We start from the raw sequence: 18,351 nt of genomic DNA, 5'->3' as shown, positions 1-18,351 counted from the left end.
AAAGGGGGAGGGAGAAGCTGGAGAAAAGTGGGGAGTAGGAACGAGAAGTGGGCATGGGAGGTGTGTGTGTGGGGAGGGGGAGGAGGAGGCGGTTGGGGGGGGGGGGGGGGGCGGGGGGGTGAGGCGAGGGGGTATGAAAGACAGCTGAAAACAGTGTGTGCCTGGGTGGTCCGGGTGCGTGCCATCTCTCGCCGACATTGATGCCCACTTGAGAACGGACATACCTATCTGCGTGTTTGTGATTGCGGCTGCAATGCTTGCTGGTGTGGAGGATGGGGTGCAGTTGGATGCGTAGTGGTGGTGGTGGTGGTGGTGTTGAGGGGAAGAGGTAGCGAGAGGGGGGAGAGGGAGAGGGAGGAGGGCAGGGAGTAGGGGTGGTGGTGGTGGTGGGGGTGCACGTTTGGAGAGTTGTAAGTGGAGGAAGTGTGTATGTAAGGGGGTTGGGGTTGGGGGCTGATACATCTTATTCTTTTAGAAAAAATAATTGTTTTTTTAAATTTCTATTTTCATTGTGGTTGTAGAGCCTGAAACGCTGTGCAGACATTTCTCTGAATTATACCCTGTTGTCTTAACATGAGTATGTGTGTGGGGGGAGGGCGAGGGTGGGGGGTGGATTTTGTCTATCGTCAGCTATTGGGAATTCTTATTTGACTAGTTTTGATCTATTTTTATGTTGCGCATGATAATTTTTATGCTGGTGTTTACAACGAGCCTGTGATTGCACAACTTAATTTCCATGTAGATTAATAAAGTGCTTTTAATTGATTGATTGATTGATTGAACCGCGTCTCTCTCTGTCTCTGTCTCAGTCGGTCTGTTTGTCTCTCCATCTCTGTCTCGCTCACCTCTCTCTTTCTCTCTGTCTGTCTCTCCATCTCTTTCTCGCTCACCCTCTCTCTTTCTCTCTGTCTCTCCATCTCTGTCTCGCTCACCCTCTCTCTTTCTCTCTGTCTCTCCATTTCTGTCTCGCTCACCCTCTCTCTTTCTCTCCATCTCTGTCTCGCTCACCCTCTCTCTTTCTCTCTGTCTGTCTCTCCATCTCTGTCTCACTCACCCTCTCTCTTTCTCTCTGTCTCTCCATCTCTGTCTCGCTCACCCTCTCTCTTTCTCTCTGTCTCTCCATCTCTGTCTCGCTCACCCTCTCTCTTTCTCTCTGTCTCTCCATTTCTGTCTCGCTCACCCTCTCTCTTTCTCTCCATCTCTGTCTCGCTCACCCTCTCTCTTTCTCTCTGTCTGTCTCTCCATCTCTGTCTCACTCACCCTCTCTCTTTCTCTCTGTCTCTCCATCTCTGTCTCGCTCACCCTCTCTCTTTCTCTCTGTCTCTGTCTGTCTCTGTGTGCAAGAAAAGTGTCGGATGCAGAAGATTTTGACTTTTTTGCGCATTTGAACAAGTGCACAGATGTGTCAAAGCAAGCAAGCAAGCAAGCGCGCGCACACACACACACACACACACACACACGCGCACACACACACACACACACACACACACACACACACACACACACACGGTGTAGCGATGGAGATGTGTTGGTTGTAGGGAAAGAGAGAGGAGGAGGAGGAAGGCGGTGAGTAGGATGGGGATTGGAGAGTTGCAAATGCCCTTCACCCATAAAGTAAAATGGTTTGGTCTGTTCTGTTCACACACACACACACACACACACACACACACAGAGGCACGCCTACACCCAGACAATGCCTATCTCGCTGTTTCTGACACTCTCTGTTTAATGTAACTTTTGAAGCGGGAGAGGAGTGAGTTGTTGCAGTAGCAGGCAACGGGTGGCACAATGTTGAAAGAAATGCGTCAACAACAGCAACGACAACGAAGTGGGTGAAGGCCATGCACGTTTCCCTGACGCGCTCTCCCCCCCCCCCCCCCAAATTCCCCCCACACCCCCCACCCCCAACCCTCCGCTCTGCCCCTTCCCCCACCCTCACTTCCCACCCCCCATCTTCCCTCCACTTCCACCTGGGTAGAATGGTCACGGGTAGTAAACGCCGAACTACTTAAATAAAAGTAAATAAATAAATAGAAAGGACGAAACAATTTGGAGGTGGCATGCAAATACAGGAATACTGTGTGTGTGTGTTTAGGGAGAGTTGGGTGTGTGGTAAGGTGTGTGGAGGGGTTCGGGGGGTGGTGGTGGTAAGTGGAGGGGTCAAGGTGGAGGGGGTTGGGGGGAGGGAGGTAGGTGGGGAAGAGGACCAGACTGGGCGAGTAGAGTTCTTGACGCCTGAGTGAGCGGATTACGAAATCCAACCCCTCTGAGAGGTTTAGCGAAGCGCATTATCTGCCCTGACGCCGCTCCACGGAACGACTGCTGGTGGAGAATCTTCCCTCCATTTTGGGTTTGGTTTTTTTTTTTTTTTTTTTTTTTTTTTTGTTGGTGGTGGTGGGTTGTTAAAACCTGCCCACTCCCTCTTTGTTCACTGTCTTTGTTGTCGTCACCCCCTTCCTCCCATCCCGTCTTAACACCCACCCTTCTTAGTCTTCCTTTCACCCCCTCCCCCCACCCCATGCCATAAACTTCCGTCTCTTCCCATGTTTCTATATTTCTTTTTTTATTCATTTATCTATTCATAATTTATGATGATGATGATTGTTGCTTACTCGGGTGTGCATCGTCCTTTTCCTCCCGCTGTGGCATGTGTTGTGGCCCCGCCGCAAACGAACAAACAGAATCATTCGTTTTTAAACGATCTCTCTCTCTCTCTGTCTCTGCCCCCCTGTCTCTCTCTGTCTGTCTCTCCCTCTTCCTCCCTCCCTGCTTCTCTCTTTCTCTCTCTCTTGTCCCCATCTCTCTCACTGCCGCCCTCACTCTCTCTTCCTCCACACCCCCTGTCTCCCTCTCTCCCTCTCTCTGTATGTTTGGTCTAATTATTCAAGTTTCTACTCAATTGACATGAAACGTATACCAAAGATGTACACTCTTTTTGTAAGAGACCCTTTCCTATGGGCTGGTGGCCGTCTTAAGGAATAAAAATTTGTTCTTGTTCTTGTTGTTCTCTCTTAATATTCGTTTGCAGACCTTATGTCTGTTAACTGTTGCCTTTGTTAGTGAAAATTATGTATTATATTCCTTTGTATTAGCCCCTTCAGTATGGGGCGGCCTTTATCGGAATAAACATCTGAATCTCTGTGTATGCGACTGTACGGACGTATATGTATATGTTTATAGGTTCGTGGTGTGACTTACCCCGTTTTCTCTCTCACTGTATGTACTTCGTGCGTGCGTGCGTGCTCTCTGTGTGTGTGTGTGTGTGTGTGTGTGTGTGTCTGTGTGTGTCTGTGTGTGTGCGCGCGCCTGTTCGCGCGTGTTGCGTGTGTATCTGTGTGTGTGTGCGTGTTCATGTGGATGCACGTTCAATAAAGTGTTCGCGATTTGGGCACATGGAAGGCAGCTGAAGATAGACTTCCCTCCAGAACTTTGCGTATTGTTGTGGAAAGGTCGAAACCAGTTTGGCGAAGTGGGAGGCTGGTAGATGGCTGTGAGGGGTGGAAGGAGGGGATGGGGTGGGGTTGGGGGGTCGGAGAGGTAGGGAGAGAAGGGGGGGGGGGGTGCGGAGGAGTGGAGGTGGGGGAGGGGGATTGTATGTTAACGTGATGACTTCGGGTGCCACGTGCATAAACGTGTCTCCCTTGTGTTTGTTGTTTTGTGCTGCAGGGATGCTGTAAGTACTAAAACTTTCTCTCTCTCTCTCTCTCTCTCTCTCTCTCTCTCTCTCTCTCTCTCTCTCCCTCTCTCTCTCTCTCTCTCTCTCTCCCCCTCTCTCTCTCCCTCTCTCTCCCTCTCTCTCCCTCTCTCTCTCTCCCTCTCTCTCTCTCCCTCTCTCTCTCTCCACCCCCTTTCTCTCTCCCTCTCTCTCCTTCTCTCTGTCTCTCTCTGTTTTTATTTTATGGGGGAAAGGGGGGATGAAGGGCCTTCAGTGTGAGAGAGTGCCATGTCTATATGTGTTGTTTGTTGGTTCCGGTGAATGCACGTGCGTATACTGATGTTTGTGTGTGTGTGTGTGTGTGTGTGTGTGTGATGATGATGATGATGATGATGGCGACGGTGATGATGGATATGGTGTTCTTGCAGTCCTCACTACCCTAAGGTTGTTGACAGGATACTTTTTCTTATATCTTGTATTTTTCGATCTTGTACATATTATGGGTGTAGTCAGTGGGCGTATGTGTTTATTGTACAACCACAACACAAACTCGCATGGAGTTTACTGTGTGTTCTGTATCCTGCAGTAAAGGTAGACACGTTACGTCGAAAGCAGTAGACACGTTACACCAAAAGTAGTGACGTTACACACATTACATCTGAAGCAGTGACGTCACACACATTACACCAAAAGCAGTGACCTTACACACGTTGCACCAACAGCAATGACGCTACAGATGTGACACACCAACCAACCCTCCTCACCCTTCTCCAGGAGCTGACAGGCGAGGTCCTGAAGCGGACAGGGGTGACGGTGCTGCTGACGTCAGTGACCAACATGCTGGCCTTCTTCACGGCGGCCATCATCCCCATCCCGGCCCTCCGCGCCTTCTCCATGCAGGCTGCGCTGCTCGTGCTCTTCAACATGGCCTCCGTCCTGGTCGTCTTCCCCGCCATCGTCAGCCTGGACTTGGCCCGCAGGGACGACAACCGCATCGACGTCCTGTGCTGCTTCCAGAGGTGGGTGCAGACGTCGCACGCTCAGTTTCTATCACAGATTGACATAAGCTTACAGTTGGGCCAACAGCAAAGTGAGAGCTATATGATCAACGATTGCAGTGGGAAGTCATTTATAGTTTGGTCTTTTATGAAGGACCAGGGGGCAAGATTACACTGGCTTTTAGTGCTGCAGCCTCGGGGGCTAGTTGGCCCTTGGGGACCATCCCAACGCCGACTGTCCTAAAAACCAACTTGGCCGAGAGAGTGGGGATGAGACACTCTCCACTATAATCAAATTCTGATCCAGATAGTTGGGACAGCAGTTGCCTCCTCATAGTCGGACATGACTGACTATCATAGAAACTTCGAAAAAATAGTTAAGGGCCACCTCGTAAAAGCAAACACTAAAAATGAAAGGAGATGTGAGTGAAATCGTGCAGTCAGGATACAGTTTATCACTGGCCTCTCACTGAACACCCTTCCGGTGGTTTCAGGCTGAGAAGCACCAAGAGCTTGAAAAAATGTTTGAGAAATCAATGTTTCAGCTCAAAACTGACAGTGATCTGAATGGTTTATGAACGATAGGTTTTGTTTTCATTGTGAAGACTAGAAGGGCAGGTTGAAGAAGCACCTCCAGTTAGGAGTGATGCTCGTTACTCGTGTTCACCGTTGTTTGCCGAACGTTCAGCATCACTTCACCATGACCCTCAGAACAAAACTGTTAAGTTCCTAAGTTAGTGGTTAAATATAGTGAAGGGGAATGAAATGGCATGGAAGTGTAACCTTTGAAAAGTGCTGCAAACAAAAATTTAAATGTGTGTCAGTACTATGAAGTCCCAAGCCATTTTCGTATGTTGGTGCATTATTTGTGTGAGTGGAGTGTGTAGAGCTCATTGAGATGCATTAAGCAAAATTAAGCGCTAAACAAAGATTCATCATCATCATCATCATCATCGTTATTGTCATATTCGTCCGATTGATTTCAGCGCCGGCCCATCCAATCCGGTACTGGGGATGTCGTCACGGTCACGTGATTACATGCGAGGCTCGCAGCGCGACCAGTCCCCGCCCCCCTCCTACACCCCTCCCCCGGCCTACTCCTCCCCTACCCCCTCCTCTTCTTCCTCCTCCTCCTCCTTCCCCAAGCACCATGCGGTCACGCGCACGTCATCTGACGGCTCGTCGCCAGTGACGTCATTGGCTCCCACCGACAGTATTTACGTCAGACGGACCAGGGAGACCATTGCAGGTGAGAGAAAAAGGTGGATTTGTTTATTGCGGTTTGGTTTATGTGGTACAGCGGTGAAAGGATTCAGAATACAAAGATGATTGTAAGGTGTCGGAAATGTATCAGTTTTTGATTTTTTGTTTTGTTTTTGTTATTATTTTACATATGAAATACATAATTGCAAATCACCACTATGGCAACACAGTCCTTCTCCCTGTGGTTTTAAAGCACAATTGAAGCACATTACCACACCACACCAAACTAAACCACACCAGACCACCACCACCACCACCACCACACCACACCACCACCACAACGAAGCAGAATACAAGACTTGTAATTTGATCTTAATTTGTATATAGATTGATTTAAGATACAACACAGCACAGCACAGCACAGCACAGCACAGCACAGCACATCGCGGTACATCTCAATACAATAGCGCACAACACAACACAACACAACACATCGCAATACATCTCAATACAATACCGCACAGCACAGCACAGCACAGCACAACACAACACAACACAACACAACACAACACAACACAACACATCGCAATACATCTCAATACAATACCGCACAGCACAGCACAGCACAGCACAACACAACACAACACAACACAACACAACACAACACATCGCAACACATCTCAATACAATACCGCACAGCACAGCACAGCACAGCACAGCACAACACAACACATCGCAATACATCTCAATACAATACTGCACAGCACAACACAGCACAGCACAGCACAGCACAACACAGCACAACACAACACATCGCAATACATCTCAATACAATACTGCACAGCACAACACAGCACAGCACAGCACAGCACAACACAACACAACACATCGCAATACATCTCAATACAATACCGCACAGCACAGCACAGCACAGCACAGCACAACACAACACAACACAACACAACACAACACATCGCAATACATCTCAATACAATACTGCACAGCACAACACAGCACAGCACAGCACAACACAACACAACACAACACAACACAACACATCGCAACACATCGCAATACATCTCAATACAATACTGCACAGCACAACACAGCACAGCACAGCACAGCACAGCACAACACAACACAACACAACACAACACATCGCAATACATCTCAATACAATACCGCACAGCACAGCACAGCACAGCACAGCACAACACAACACAACACAACACAACACAACACATCGCAATACATCTCAATACAATACTGCACAGCACAGCACAGCACAGCACATCACAACACAACACAACACAACACAACACAACACAACACATCGCAACACATCTCAATACAACACAGCACAGCACATCACATCACAACACAACACAACACAACACAACACAACACAACACAACACATCGCAATACATCTCAATACAATACTGCACAGCACAGCACAGCACAGCACATCACAACACAACACAACACAGCACAGCACAGCACAACACAGCACAGCACATCACAACACAACACAACACAACACATCGCAATACATCTCAATACAATACTGCACAGCACAACACAGCACAGCACATCACAACACAACACAACACAACACATCGCAATACATCTCAATACAATAGCGCACAGGACAACACAACACAACAGCCCACACGACACCACACTACAGACCTGTGCACCATGTGTGTGGTGCCAGGGGCAGGGGGGTGCCCGTCCACCACGTCCTCCCAGCAGTGCCTGACGCACGAGGAGGGCGTGACGTGTGGGGAGCACTGTGCCCAGGCCCGCCGCCACTGCCACGCCCTCTCCCTCACCTGTCTGGCACTGCGCCTCTACACCTTCCTGCTGGAGCGGACCTTCGTCAAGGTGGGTGTCCCCGGCTGGTGGGGGGTTGTGTGTGTGTGTGTGTTTGTGTTTGTGTGTACGTGTGTGTGTACGTATGTGTGTGTGTGTGTGCGTTGGGCGTTGGGGGGTATGTGCTGAGGTGTATGTGAGTGTATATGTGCACAGGGGCGGGAGTGGCGCCTTCGCGCATGTGTGTGTTTCTGGCTATAATATGTGAGTCTTTTCTCAGTGTCTGTCTGTCCGATCTTGCTGACTTTTTCTGTTATACTTTTGTCTTTCGTGTGTTTTTGAGTGTGTGTGTGTGTGTGTTTTGTTTTCTCTCTTGGTAGATCCGCTGTCAGAGAGAGAGAGGGGGAGAGAGAGCGAGCGAGAGAGAGAGGGGGAGTGTGTGTGTGTGTGTGTGTGTGTGTGTGTGTGTGATAAAGAGAGAGAGAGTGTATGTGATGGAGATGCCACATCAGTTCAGGACACTCTGGAGACAATCGCATTGTGTACCAGAACCACAATTAACGCCACAACAGTAGTTAAATCTCCCATAGCCTTCAAGGGTAATCATGGCAGAGAATTCATATGCATCGTGTCCAGCGCACGTTTAAAACATCCCCGACCACTGCTGGGTAGAGTGCTGAAAATCGGAGTAAAGTGCCTTTCCCAAGGACACAACATCATGCCGAAACAGGGCCTTGAACTCTGGATCAGAAGTCCATCAGTTAACCTGTTTTACCACAGCTTCCCCACAACAGCAGCAGGGAACAGTGAAGTCCAGAGGCAAAACAGGGTTACTGTTGTTGCAGGTGATGGTGATGATGTCCTTTGGGGTGATGCTGGTGGTGGGGGCGTGGGGCGTGGCCCAGGTGAAAGACGGCCTTGACCTCACAGACATCGTTCCCAAGGGCACTCCGGAGTACAGCTTCCTGGAGGCCCAGGCTCAGTACTTCGGCTTCTATGGCATCTACGCCGTCACCAAGGTAACAAGATCATGTATTGGTGATATGTAGATAACACTACAAGCCATACATCCTCAACCATTGGATCATCAGCATTGAGATGAAGTGTTCATATGTATGTCCATCATCATAAAATGTAGGCCCTTTCCTCTCCTCTGTTCCCCTTTCCTCTACTACCTTTTCATTTTGTATCTTTTGTTTTTTTTTAATAACATTCAGATGTGAAGATCAATGCTGTAACGAATGTCTGCAATGATCAGTGTGTCGACGGGACATTCAACAATAACCCTTACCTTCCTTCCTTCCTTGAACATGACTTAAATGCTGTGCTTTGCACAGGGTGACTTTGACTACCCCAACAACCAGAAGCTGTTGTACGATTACCACGCGGCCTTCCAGCGCGTGCAGCGGATCTCCAAGCGGGAGGATGGCACGGTGCCCACCTTCTGGCTGGACATCTTCCGCCAGTGGCTGCAGCAGCTGCAGGCGTCCTTCGACAGGGACGTGGCTGTGGGCACCGTCACGGAGTCCGGCTGGAACCACAACGCCTCGGACGAGGGCATCCTGGCTTACAAGCTGCTGTCGCAGACTGGGGATGTGGATAACCCTTTTGATAAGACCAAGGTGGGTTTGGGGGCTGGGGGAGGTTGTGGTGTGGTTTGTTTTGGGTGGGGCTGTTTGTGTTTGAGTTGGGTTGGTGTGAAGAAGGAGGTGTGGTTGGTTGTGTGGCTGCGGTGTTGTGGTGAGAGAGGAGGTGCATGGAGGGTGTGTGTGTGTGTGTTCGTGCAAGTGTGAGTGAGTGTAATATGTATGTGCTCGATGATTATGTTGACAGTGGTGATTATCTCTCTCTCTCTCTCTGTGTCTCTCTGTCTCTCTCTGTGTCTTTCTCTCTGTCTCTCGCCCTCACAAACACGCACACATACACACTTACACATGTGCACACACACACACACACACACACACACACACACACACATATGACTCCCCACACACACACACACACACAACTTCTATAGTCACACACACACACACATACATACACACACACACACACACACATACATACAAACATACATACATACATACATACACACATACACACATTCGTACATACATATGCCAGCCTGCATCCTGTGACGGCAGGTGATGTCCAAGCGGTTGGTGAGCGGTGAGGGCATCATCAATCCAGCGGCGTTCTACAACTACCTGTCGGCGTGGTACGCCAATGATGCCATGGCCTACTCTGCCTCCATGGCCAGTTTGCACCCAGTGCCCAAAGAGTGGAGACACATCCCCTATGACTACGACTTCCATGGTAATGCTTTACATGAACTCAGTTAGAAAATGCCCTTTAGATTTTATTCCATCTCTTTAAGTTTATTGAAACTGCTGATGTGATCTGTGAGATGCGTATGCGTAGATCCGCCATATTGTGATTCAGCTTGCAAAAGCTGCCATTACTCCAGAAAACTTAAATCCATGTCATCTTAAGGTCTGGGTTGGTTGCTTTATGCTAGTTTTCATCAGAATAGCGGGAATAGATCTACATTCAACATTTTAACGGTGTTTTTCGCTCTATTTTATGAATAGAAATAGTCTCCAGATGTATGTGATAAATAAGGGTGATGATTGTTGTGGTTAAGGTGATGATGATGGTCGTGGATATGTGCAGTCTTTTTGTTGTTCGTGAAGATTAAACTTTCAACTTTTTTGTACAGTTTGTTTGGTGTTGATGATGTTTGTTTTGATATGTGTTGTTTTTATCTCAAGCTGCCTCCCAAATACAAAAAGACATATGTACATATATGATATATATATAAAGACTAACTCATGCCTCAATTATGAGTGTTGGAGATGACATCGTTTGGCCAATGTTGAGCATTGAAGGGGTTGATACCAACAGCCTGAAGTGAAGGTGGACGTGTGTTGCAGTGCTCAAGTCACAGCCTGTGGTGTACGCACAGATCCCCTTCTTCCTCACCAACCTCACCACCACAGAGGAAATCATCGACGCCGTGGTGGTAAGTGTCGGCAGACTTTGGGATTAAACAGTCATTTGTTTTCAGCATGTCACAATACAAATACAGTTAATCAAACAGGACAGCAAGAGAATCGTAGATACAGTCATGTCCTGCATATGGAGATACCTGTATATGTGAAATGAAGTCAGAATCCATACTTGTTGATAACTCTGTTGCACAGTACGTGTTTTAGACTCGCACTTTTTCCTCTTTGTACTTAAGCATGATGACTGTGCTTTTATACGTAGTCACCAAAAAAGTGAGTAAAATAACCCCCCCCCAAAAACAAAACAAAACAAAAACAAAACAAAACAACCAAACAAACACCAACAGTCAAATATTCGACTCTCAGTCATAGTTTCTTCACCATAATCAACTCACTCCAATCTCAGTCATCATCCCTTTCCACCCTTGGTCATCATCAGTCCATCCTGTATCATCATCTCTCTCCATCCTCAATCATTATCTCTCTCCATCCTCTATCATCATCTCTCTCCATCCTCAATCATCATCTCTCTCCATCCTCAATCATTATCTCTCTCCATCCTCAGTCACCATCTCTCGCCATCCTCAGTCACCATCTCTCTCCACCCTCAGTCACCATCTCTCTCCATCCTCAGTCACCATCTCTCTCCACCCTCAGTCACCATCTCTCTCCATCCTCAGTCACCATCTCTCTCCATCCTCAGTCACCACTCCCTCTCTCCATCCTCAGTCACCATCTCTCTCCATCCTCAGTCACCATCTCTCTCTCTCTCCATCCTCAGTCACCATCTTTCTCCATCCACAGTCAGCATCTCTCTCCATCCCCAGTCACCATCTCTCTCCATCCTCAGTCACCATCTCTCTCTCTCCATCCTCAGTCACCATCTCTCTCCATCCTCAGTCACCATCTCTCTCCATCCTCAGTCACCATCTCTCTCTCTCTCTCTCTCTCTCTCTCCATCCTCAGTCACCATCTCTCTCCATCCTCAGTCACCATCTCTCTCCCTCTCTCCATCCTCAGTCACCATCTCTCTCCATCCTCAGTCACCATCTCCCTCTCTCCATCCTCAGCCACCATCTCTCTCCATCCTCAGTCACCATCTCTCTCTCTCTCTCTCTCTCTCTCTCTCTCTCTCTCTCTCTCCATCCTCAGTCACCATCTCTCTCTCTCTCCATCCTCAGTCACCATCTCTCTCTCTCTCCATCCTCAGTCACCATCTTTCTCCATCCTCAGTCACCATCTCTCTCCATCCTCAGTCACCATCTCTCTCTCTCCATCCTCAGTCACCATCTCTCTCTCTCCATCCTCAGTCACCATCTCTCTCCATCCTCAGTCACCATCTCTCTCCATCCTCAGTCACCATCTCTCTCTCTCTCTCTCTCTCTCTCTCCATCCTCAGTCACCATCTTTCTCCATCCTCAGTCACCATCTCTCTCCATCCTCAGTCACCATCTCTCTCCCTCTCTCCATCCTCAGCCACCATCTCTCTCCATCCTCAGTCACCATCTCTCTCTCTCTCTCTCTCTCTCTCTCTCTCTCTCTCTCTCTCTCTCTCTCCATCCTCAGTCACCATCTCTCTCCATCCTCAGTCACCATCTCTCTCCATCCTCAGTCACCATATCTCTCTCTCTCTCTCTCTCTCTCTCTCTCTCTCTCTCTCCATCCTCAGTCACCATCTCTCTCCATCTTCAGTCACCATCTCTCTCCATCCTCAGTCACCATATCTCTCTCTCTCTCTCTCTCTCTCTCTCTCTCTCCATCCTCAGTCACCATCTCTCTCCATCCTCAGTCACCATCTCTCTCCATCCTCAGTCACCATATCTCTCTCTCTCTCTCTCTCTCTCTCTCTCTCCATCCGCAGTCACCATATTTCTCCATCCTCAGTCACCATCTCTCTCCATCCTCAGTCACCATTTCCTTCTCTCCATCCTCAGTCACCATCTCTCTCCATCCTCAATCAACATCTCTCTCCATCCTCAGTCAACATCTCTCTCCACATCTCTCTCCATCCTCAGTCAACATCTCTCTCCATCCTCAGTCAACATCTCTCTCTCTCCATCCTCAGTCACCATCTCTCCATCCTCAGTCAACATCTCTCTCCATCCTCAGTCATCTTCTCTCTCCATCCTCAGTCACCATCTCTCTTTCTCTCCATCCTCGTCACCATCTCTCCATCCTCAGTCGACACCTCTCTCCATCCTCAGTCACCATCTCTCTCTCCATCCTCAGTCACCATCTCTCTCCATCCTCAGTCACCACTCCCTCTCTCCATCCTCAGTCACCATCTCTTTCCATCCTCAGTCACGATCTCTCTCTCTCCATCCTCAGTCAGCATCTCTCTCCATCCTCAGTCACCATCTCTCTCCACCCTCAGTCACCATCTCTCTCCATCCTCAGTCACCATCTCTCTCCCTCTCTCCATCCTCAGTCACCATCTCTCTCCATCCTCAGTCACCATCTCCCTCTCTCCATCCTCAGCCACCATCTCTCTCCATCCTCAGTCACCATCTCTCTCTCTCTCTCTCTCTCTCTCTCTCTCTCTCTCTCTCTCTCTCTCTCTATCTCTCTCTCTCTCTCTCCATCCTCAGTCACCATCTCTCTCTCTCCATCCTCAGTCACCATCTCTCTCCATCTTCAGTCAACATCTCTCTCTATCCTCAGTCACCATCTCTCTCTCTCTCCATCCTCAGTCACCATATTTCTCCATCCTCAGTCACCATCTCTCTCCATCCTCAGTCACCATCTCTCTCTCTCTCTCTCTCTCCCTCCCTCTCTCCATCCTCAGTCACCATCTCTCTCCATCCTCAGTCACCATCTCCTTCTCTCCATCCTCAGTCACCATCTCTCTCCATCCTCAGTCAACATCTCTCTCCATCCTCAGTCACCATCTCTCTCTCTCCATCCTCAGTCACCATCTCTCTCCATCCTCAGTCACCATCTCTCTCTCTCCATCCTCAGTCACCATCTCTCTCCATCCTCAGTCACCATATTTCTCCATCCTCAGTCAACATCTCCTTCTCTCCATCCTCAGTCAGCATCTCTCTCTATCCTCAGTCAACATCTCTCTCCATCCTCAGTCAACATCTCTCTCCATCCTCAGTCACCATCTCTCTCTCTCCATCCTCAGTCACCATCTCTCCATCCTCAGTCAACATCTCTGTCCATCCTCAGTCAGCTTCTCTCTCCATCTTCAGTCAACATCTCTCTCCATCCTCAGTCAGCATCTCTCTCCATCTTCAGTCAACATCTCTCTCCATCCTCATTCAGCATCTCTCTCCACCCTCAACCATCATCTCTCCACCCTCAGCATCATCTCTCTACCCTCAGCATCATCTCTCTCCACCCTCAACCATCATCTCTCCACCCTCAGCATCATCTCTCCACCCTCATCATCTCTCCACCCTCAGCATCATCTCTCTACCCTCAGCATCATCTCTCTCCACCCTCAACCATCATCTCTCTACCATCAGCATCATCTCTCTCCACCCTGAACCATCATCTCTCTACCATCAGCATCATCTCTCTCCACCCTCAACCATCATCTCTCCACCCTCAGCATCATCTCTCCACCCTCATCATCTCTCCACCCTCAGCATCATCTCTCTACCCTCAGCATCATCTCTCTCCACCCTCAACCATCATCTCTCTACCATCAGCATCATCTCTCTCCACCCTCAACCATCATCTCTCCACCCTCAGCATCATCTCTCCACCCTCATCATCTCTCCACCCTCAGCATCATCTCTCTACCCTCAGCATCATCTCTCTCCACCCTCAACCATCATCTCTCTACCATCAGCATCATCTCTCTCCACCCTCAACCATCATCTCTCCACCCTGAGCATCGTCTCTTTCTCTGCAGGCCATCCGGGAGGTGTGTGACGAGTTCTCCAAGCGGGGTCTGCCCAACTACCCGAGCGGCTACCCGTTCACCTACTGGGAGCAGTACATCAACCTGCGCTTCTACCTGCTGATGGCGCTGCTGTGTGTGCTGTCCACCACCTTCATCGTCCTCACCATCACCCTCATGAACCCCTGGCTGGCCGCTCTCGTGGTGAGTGAAGTGCATGCTCCCCCCCCCCTCCCCCTGTAGCATCCCTTGTTTCCATGGAGCGATCCCCCTCTTTAACATCTGTTGTTTCCATGGAGTGATTTTGATCACAATTGATGTATTGATATAGCGCTGAACTTTAGCAGAAGCAAATCAAAGTGCTTTCGCACCCACATTTTGCAGGTATGCATAAATCTGAAACAAAGGGGTGAAAGATAAATGTAAACATACTTGTAGACAGAAGGGTGGAGAGACGATGGACGGAAAGACGGAGGGGAGAGAGGGTCTGTTCTGGAATGAGGTCCGTTTTAAGGCCAGACTTGACAGTGCTAAATGTAGAGATTTGTCAAAGCAAAAGAGGGACATTGTTGCCATTGCAAGGTGGTGTTATTACATGTTGTTGTGTCCAGGTAGTGTTACATGTTGTTGTGTCCACGTGGTGTTACATGTTGTTGTGTCCAGGTAGTGTTACATGTTGTTGTGGCCAAGTGGTGTTACATGTTGTTGTGTCCAGGTGGTGTTACATGTTGTTGTGTCCACGTGTGGTTACATTTTTGTTGTGTCCAGGTAGTGTTTTCAGTTTGTTGTGGCCCCACTGGTGTACTGTGTTTGTTGTCCGGGAGTGTTACATGTTGTTGTGGCCAGTAGTGTTACATTGTTGTGTGTCCTGGGTGTTACATGTTGTTGTGGCCAGGTGGTGTTACATGTTGTTGTGTCCAGGTGGTGGTATTACATGTTGGTGGTCCAGGTGGGTGATGACAGTTGTGGTGGCCAGGTGTTACATGTTGTTGTGTCCAGGTGGTGTTACATGTTGTTGTGGCCAGGTGTTACATGTTGTTGTGGCCAGGTGGTGTTATTACATGTTGTTGTGGCCAGGTGGTGTTATTACATGTTGTTGTGGCCAGGTAGTATTACATGTTGTTGTGGCCAGGTGGTGTTACATGTTGTGGCCAGGTGGTGTTACATGTTGTTGTGTCCAGGTGGTGTTACATGTTGTTGTGTCCAGGTGGTGTTATTACATGTTGTTGTGGCCAGGTGTTACATGTTGTTGTGTCCAGGTGGTGTTACATGTTGTTGTGGCCAGGTGGTGTTACATGTTGTTGTGTCCAGGTGGTGTTACATGTTTTGTCCAGGTGGTGTTATTACATGTTGTTGTGGCCAGGTGTTACATGTTGTTGTGTCCAGGTGGTGTTACATGTTGTTGTGTCCAGGTGGTGTTACATGTTGTTGTGGCCAGGTGGTGTTACATGTTGTTGTGTCCAGGTGGTGTTACATGTTGTTGTGTCCAGGTGGTGTTATTACATGTTGTTGTGTCCAGGTGGTGTTACATGTTGTTGTGGCCAGGTGTTACATGTTGTTGTGTCCAGGTGGTGTTACATGTTGTTGTGGCCAGGTGTTACATGTTGTTGTGTCCAGGTGGCGGTGCTGGCCATGGTGGTGGTGGAGCTGTTCGGGTTCATGGGGGTGACGGGCATCAAGCTGAGCGCTGTGCCCGCCGTCATCCTCATCATGACTGTGGGCATCGGGGTGGAGTTCACTCTGCACGTGGCCGTGGTCAGTACACCTCTCCTGTCTCACTGGGTCTGGGCAGTGTTTAGTTCATCAAACCAGACAATTTACAGTGTTTGGCTTACAAGATATGGAAAGAAATATAACTTGAGCAGCAAGCTTGAGCTCACATCATGCTCTTTCATGTGATTTACAAACGTATTGCCAATGGCGAACAGAATATTGGTAAAATAATTTACACGCAGTTCCAAATTCGAAGCACTGAATCAGTTTTTTTAGTTTGGAATTCTAGTTCGACTGATACCTTCATGTTTCCAGAAATCAACAAAGCATTTGTCATTGTTTTTTGTTGTTGTTTTTGTGTGTGTGTGTGGATGTGTGGGTGTGTGTGTGGTTTTTTTTTTTTTTTTTTTTTTTTTTTTTTTTTTGCCACTGGCAGGTTCCCAGACATTCAAGCGACTCTGGTTTGGATTGATAAATTAATCCTCCTAGTTATTGTGGAAGACGTTTTTGCCAGCCTTGTAAGACGTAGTACATGTCAGATGGCCACAGTTGTGCTGTTGCGGGTTGCAGGGCTTCGTGACTGCCATCGGGAACCGAAACCGCCGGGTGTTGATCGCCACGGAGCACACGTTTGCCCCTGTCATCCACGGGGCCACCTCCACCTTCCTGGGGATTATCATGCTGCTCAGCACACAGTTCGACTTCATCATCAAGTGAGTCACCCTTCATCCTCCACTTTATGTTGTGGGGGTGTTGTGCGCGAACGTGAGGGTTAGAATGTGTGTGGTGGGGTGTTTGCGTGAGAGAGAGAGAGAGAGAGAGAGAGAGAGAGAAACAGAGTATGAGTGGAGTCAGAGTAAAATTTGTCAGACCCCATGACAAGAGGAGTGACGACAAAATACGGTGAATATAATGTGTATTGCTTTACACATAGAGTGGGGGAGTGAATGAGAGCAAGCGAATGTTGTCTTTCGCTATTTGTTTGGGCTGTTACCATTCTTTGTGAGTTTTTAGCCTGCTACTGGTCTCTGAAGTTGAATGGTTATGTCTTTCAGGCAGTTGTTTTAGGGGGGTCTTGTTATATGTATGTTTCTGTCCACCTGTCTTCACATGGCTGTGTGTGTTGTCTGTCTGCATGTCTGTCTTGTCTCTCTCCACCCCCTCGCTTTTTCTCTCCCCCCCCACTCCCTCACCCCCTGTCTGCCTGCGGGCTGTGATGCCTGCCTGTGGCGCTGGTGGGAGATAGAGGGGTAGCCCTGGACCAGTGACAGGGAGAGAGTGGGGAGGGGGGTGGCATGGAGAGAAAGAGAGAAAGACAGATGAAGGACGAAGAAAGGAAACAGGTGATAGGTGATGGAGAAAAGCGAAGTGAGAGAGAGAGAGAGAGAGAGAGAGAGAACGCAATCGAGCAAGCACACAGAAGCGCTAACGAGTCAACCAAGTGCTTTGAAATTGGAACATTTCGAGCAGTTTGACTCCCTGGCTGTCTTTTCAGGTTTTATTGTGGGAAAACAGTGCCAGACATACAGTACAAACACTGCGTGTGTGGAGGAGGCTGTGTGTGTACGTGTGTGTGTGTGTGTGTGTGTGTGTGTGTGAAGGAGAGAAAGAGACATACAGACAAAGAGAGTGAGAGAGAGAGAGAGAGAGAGAGAGAGAGAGAGTGGGGGTGGGGTGGGGGGTGGAGGGTAGGGAGCAGACAGACAGACACGGAAGTTGTAAGAACTAAACTGCTAAAACTTGAAAAGCAAAAACAAACAAACGAATTAATAAAAAAAAAAACAGCAACAATTTTACTGGCTTTTGATTCTTCTAGAGAGAGCACGAGAAAGATAGGTAAAGACTATAAACACAAACACACACGCGTGCGCGCGCGCGTACACACACACACACACACACACACACACACACACACACACACACACACACACACACACACACACATACATACAAAACACAACACCCAAACAACAGACCCGAAGACAGGGACTGGGAAAGAAAAACGTAGTTGAAAACCGACATAGGTGGAACAGAAAGGCTTGGAAAAAAGGAGAAGAAAAAGATGAAGGGGAGTGCGGGAGGGTGGGGGAGGGGGGGAAGAAGTGGAGAA

At 48.6% G+C, this 18,351-nt stretch overlaps 1 protein-coding gene across 3 annotated transcripts in view; it reads left to right on the top strand.

Moving 5' to 3' along the window:
• LOC143279988 (protein patched homolog 1-like) overlaps positions 1-18,351 on the top strand; it is a 156,756-nt gene that overhangs the window by 110,743 nt on the left and 27,662 nt on the right. For all 3 annotated transcript variants that reach the window (XR_013054979.1, XM_076584392.1, XM_076584393.1), the window contains exons 14-23: positions 4,430-4,674; positions 5,640-5,902; positions 7,573-7,742; positions 8,516-8,689; positions 9,008-9,292; positions 9,815-9,986; positions 10,604-10,692; positions 14,541-14,732; positions 16,146-16,283; positions 16,812-16,954. Coding sequence is in view for 2 of the 3 variants with exons in the window: in XM_076584392.1 (XP_076440507.1) it covers positions 4,430-4,674; positions 5,640-5,902; positions 7,573-7,742; positions 8,516-8,689; positions 9,008-9,292; positions 9,815-9,986; positions 10,604-10,692; positions 14,541-14,732; positions 16,146-16,283; positions 16,812-16,954 (1,871 nt within the window). In the remaining variant the exon portion in view is untranslated. The remainder of the gene's footprint in view (positions 1-4,429; positions 4,675-5,639; positions 5,903-7,572; positions 7,743-8,515; positions 8,690-9,007; positions 9,293-9,814; positions 9,987-10,603; positions 10,693-14,540; positions 14,733-16,145; positions 16,284-16,811; positions 16,955-18,351) is intronic.

Source organism: Babylonia areolata, chromosome 3 (assembly GCF_041734735.1).
Source record: "Babylonia areolata isolate BAREFJ2019XMU chromosome 3, ASM4173473v1, whole genome shotgun sequence".
Classification (NCBI taxonomy): Eukaryota; Metazoa; Mollusca; class Gastropoda; order Neogastropoda; family Buccinidae; genus Babylonia; species Babylonia areolata.
The sequence above is the reverse complement of the archived record's forward strand: the minus strand, read 5'-3'. Positions and strand labels throughout refer to the sequence as shown.